General features: G+C 41.5%; 1 protein-coding gene across 1 annotated transcript; it reads right to left on the bottom strand. All coding sequences in view use genetic code 11, as the record gives it.

Moving 5' to 3' along the window:
* Positions 1-1,323: 1,323 nt before the first annotated feature.
* Positions 1,324-2,993, bottom strand: EGR_04816 (hypothetical protein; the record flags this gene model as incomplete). Its single annotated transcript, XM_024494065.1, has 4 exons — positions 1,324-1,427; positions 1,681-1,733; positions 2,200-2,460; positions 2,632-2,993. 4 exons carry the CDS (start codon positions 2,991-2,993, stop codon positions 1,324-1,326), a joined length of 780 nt encoding a protein of 259 aa, XP_024351454.1.
* Positions 2,994-4,767: the final 1,774 nt, after the last annotated feature.

Raw genomic sequence — 4,767 nt, 5'->3', positions numbered from 1 at the left:
ACTCTGGCAAAAAGACTCACTAATAATAAGAAATAAAAATAAACGGGTGCCAAGCATGGAGAACATGCAGGTTTTCTCTCTCCTGCCTGCCTTTTAATGGGAGATGTTTCCTTTAGTGATCGGTTAACTATTGAGAGACCTTCTACAAAGTAAAACCAACTAGCAGCCTGCTTCTCTTTTCGCTTCATGATATGGGACTCGTTAGCTGTAAACAATCTCCCTTGCCCTACACATGGAGGTGCAGATGAATAAATTCCTGCAACACTACTCTGCAATAGGAGGAGGGTTTGGTTTGAAGATACCCCCTAACACGAAGTAAGAAGGCTAAAATTGGATGTTTCAATACGTAGATTTGAATTTGTCTATATTTTGGGGATCTGCAACGCCCGCACAACCAAGTGTTTGATCCAATCTATCCTCACGCCACCTAAGATTGCATTAAACTTTATTGTGATTTATAAGTATATCGTGTGATTATCTTTTAATTGTAACTACTATTCTCTAAGTACTTACCACAGAGAGTCAACCATGGTATTTCGGTACTTATTGCTCGCATTAAAGTTTCTATTCCATGCAATTCCTTTCCACACTCAATTGTAATAGTCACCGAATGGATTTTCCCTCTGCTCAATCTCACACCTCTGTTATGATTAGGCCTACTCCAAATCCCGAACCATAGAACCACTTTATGACAGTGATCACCGCCACCTCCCCTTAGCATTCATTAGGGCATATTTAGTTTAGTCCGAATGAACCACAGCTTCCTGTGTGAGCCTTTACCACTGATCCGTCGACATTCATTATTCACGATGGTATATAATGCTTAATTAAAGATGAACTTTGGCTGTATTCATTGGAAAGGGATCAGTTAATTTAAATTTAAATGAGCTGGAACTTTTATCCCAAAACAAGCTGTTAGTGTTCAAAGCGAAAGGACAGAACAGGATCAAATGAGTGAGGCAAAATAACAATGAGTGACCAAGAACGGCGTCATCACCGGAAATTGTAAAAGCATAAAATCATACGTCGCTGCTAAGCATTTGAGACCGAATCCACCCACCATGCTACACAGGATTGTGAAAAGCCTAAATGGACCTCTGAAAGTCATCTCTCATAGCAACGAGTGCTTAGTCAATTAAGCAGGAAACAGGAAGTGAGTCCAGCTGTGTACAAAAGAAACAGTAAGCGATGGTATAAAATCCGTCGTAATTTATTACGAGGTCGCCATCATTGAAAGTCGTAGTAAAGCAAAAAGTCTTTAGCGGAGGGTTGAATATTGATGGTCACGGGTATTTACAGCTACTTGAGAGATGATAGGGGATGTTATTTCTCCGAACTTTCGCCTTTATTCGTTTTGGTAAATGATACATTTGAACTCTGCAGCCGTAAATGAGACGAATTGTCCACGTTCAGTTTGAATTTAGAACCTAAAAAAAATTGCAAATAAGAATTCTTTGCTGTAAAGTTGTAGACCATGAGGTCAAGACAACTCAGTATAACAAAGCACAACTAGTTGATATCACCTGAGTAAAATACTTTACAACAGTTAATGCATAAAAAAGGCATGAAATCCATTTTTTAAAGTAAAATCATATCTCAGAAAATGTGTACCCAAACAAAAAGTTGAGTAACGTAGTAAAGTCAACGGAAGCAAGTACTCAAGCGCCCAGATCAAATTACCTGCAACTTGCGTGGGTACTTCGTCTTTGGCATCAGTTTTAAGGGAAGGAGAACTGGAATGCGCAAAAAATGATCAGGAAGTACAATTGCCTTTACATGCATTTCTAAGAGGATGCCAAGAGTGAACCTATACCTAGCAGAATATGCAGTCACACAAAGTTAGTTTTCCTTGATAAGTTTTAGATTTATTCAGCTAAAAAGATATGCTCTTTCTCCGGTTGACTTGGGAAGATCTGCCTGCCCCTAATACAGTGGGACTGAGTGGGAAAAAACTAAGTTAACAGTTGTGGCATTCTTAAACACCACGCAAGCCTCTGTATCAGTAGCACTTGCGTAGTCGACCCTTCCATTGTTGATGAAGTAGTCTATCAGGGCGGTATAAGTTATATTCCCACCTAGCCTCAAACATTTAATTTCCGTGCGTTGATGGTATTGGCAACCACCGAATTGCTACAAGCAGGGGGGTTGCAGACATGGGTCTCATACTAAAGGAAAGTGGGTAATCAAATGCTTGCGCACATCCGTTTATGCTCATCAGGCAAGGTGACGCGAAGATTCACACCCTTGAAGCGGGGAGGGGCCGCCGCCATTGCCATTTGGAGAGCCTCTGCAGTGGAGGAATTGACGGAGGCTCTGAGCATATTTGCATCCACCCTCACTTGTGTAACGGTACCAAATCGACCAAAGAGGCTGCGAATGTCATTTTCTTTTGATTTGGGCGGAAGACCATCGACAATGAGCTGATGACCTGTTTTGGCAGCATTAGCAGCCGCCCCTTCTCTGCAAATGAACGAAAGTCATTTCGATTCAACATCGCATCGTTTGGAGTGCAGCTGTAACTATGGAAGCCCATTTGATACACGCGAATTTCAAATACCGAATTCCAAAGAATAATTTGCGCTTACATTGAACCCTAGCCCAATTTTAAGTTCAAGGATAAGGCTAACTTACTGTTTCTTCGACTTTAAAGGCTCCAACTTCATTGTGTCACTCTTAATGAAGCGCGAGCAACCAACCAGTGTACGATTGGTAGATTCCACCTCTTTTAAGGTCACGGAGCTGCTGTGTCTCGACTCCTCCAACATGGAATCGAGAGAAATGCCGCTGCCTGCGGCGTCACTAAATTTGCCACCTACCGGAGGCTTGTAAACACGCCTAAATTTATTATTCCACATTTGCTCATCCTTCGGTTTTTGCATCCGATTCTGTCCCCGATGCCAGGCAAGCAGACAGATTTGTACCAAAATTGTGAAGTTGGGTTGCAGATCGGCCACGTGAAATGCCAAATGACAGTGGATGCAATATACTGTCATGGCTCTGTTGTGTGGGAGCAGACAGGGTCGTAGGCAGAACGTGTGTCCGCATGGCAGGATGTGAGGATCGTTCATCCTTCCCGACACGAAAGAGATAACCGCAGTTAACTGCTTTGTCGCACAGGAACATACCCATTTCAATCAGATTTGGCAGCGTAAACTCGAAATGAGACACGCATATTACACACAAATGTGAATTCACTGATCAACAACCTGACTATTCCCCTTTACCGCCACAGACACCGTTGTGTAAAATCTTTTGTGTGAGGGAATGTATGAGGCGCTGCAGAGTTAAAGACGACACACAGAAGATTTACTATTATTTTATGAAGAGTCGCATCTCTATTCTTGCAAATATTTCATACTTTAACTCTACGCTGCACTTATCGCACCAATTAGACTGCCCTAGGCACTGCTTTTGTGAAAGAGCATGACTCTCCACCTTCTGCACATGCCTTTTAATCTCCAGACAGCTCCTTACGCATTTATAACCATGTTGATTTGGCTGAACTGGTTAAGCTGATTAAATTTCGGGGAATACACCGCACTCTAACAAGTCGTTGGATGTTTTGTCACACTTATCTTGCTAAAGGCGCCACCATCATTCCTCTTATCTACTCCACATGCCTACGCGCTCCTAATCCGTTCAAAGTTGACCACCCTTATCTATGATTTGGACAATGAAACCACTTACACCACATTTGTACTCATAAAACTATGGTAAGTGGCGACATTTCACATATACTTCAATTTAAATGCCAAATCCATCTGTGCAAAAGCTCTCAATTGAACCACTTAGTGATCCACTCGGATGAAAGTTATTCACTGATTGAATGGAAAACCATTTGAACTGTCCTATAAGTACAACAAGAAAACATTATTGAATAAATAACTTACAACTTTCTGCACACTCCACATGTGAGATCTGCATCGGGTGTATCCATCGTCTAGCCACACCACCCTCCGATCAAGTGATGTGATGTGCGGCTCACACAACGGTTCTACACCGAGAGACACTTTTGCCACTTCTATTGGTTAATTCCTTTGATGGTTTAACCAATCAGTACAATAAGTTATCACATTTCAGTCAATAAGACGCACATGATCCAAACAATGCCCCGCCACTTAAGCAATCTTTTAGCTTGATTGAGTACTGGACTTCTCTCGATTAAGAAAAAACCTTGCTATCATTCATTGATAGCCTGAGTGGAATGAAGTGAGCAGACAAGTGGGTTTCAACTCGTACCATTCATTGATCGAGTGTTGGTGCGCAACCACCGTAGAAGTATGGTAGATTTCAGTAAGGGATGAACAATCATTTTTATTTTTCAGCTCCAAACGGGCTGATGATGGTCATGATGGTGGTTGAACCACCCTGAGATTTCATTTGGCATTGAAGTGACCATTCATTGATTATTACTTTTCCTTTTTTTGCATGTCACTCTGTCAGTAGTTGATAACCACATTACCTTTTACGTAGTGCCTGCTTCTCTAACTGTGAATCAGTATATATAGTACAACGGCAGATATCATTCATATGACAGCATTGCCTTCCTTTCTGTTCTAATGCGTATACTTACCTTTCAATCAGTTAACCTTCAAATTAACACACCGTCACACACCTTGATTAAAGGCCAAAATGATCCCTGTAAATTTAACATGATGGATGATTCGATCTTCATGAGGCTGCAGCGAATGGGCAGGATGTTTATTGTTATGCCATAGCTGCGGAGAATTTTTGCTTCATGGTGGAAAGAAGTGATTGGCATGTAAC

The sequence above is a fragment of the Echinococcus granulosus genome (genome assembly GCF_000524195.1).
Source record: "Echinococcus granulosus chromosome Unknown EG_S00032, whole genome shotgun sequence".
Lineage (NCBI taxonomy): Eukaryota > Metazoa > Platyhelminthes > Cestoda > Cyclophyllidea > Taeniidae > Echinococcus > Echinococcus granulosus.
This window is presented reverse-complemented; position numbering and strand designations above follow the sequence as displayed.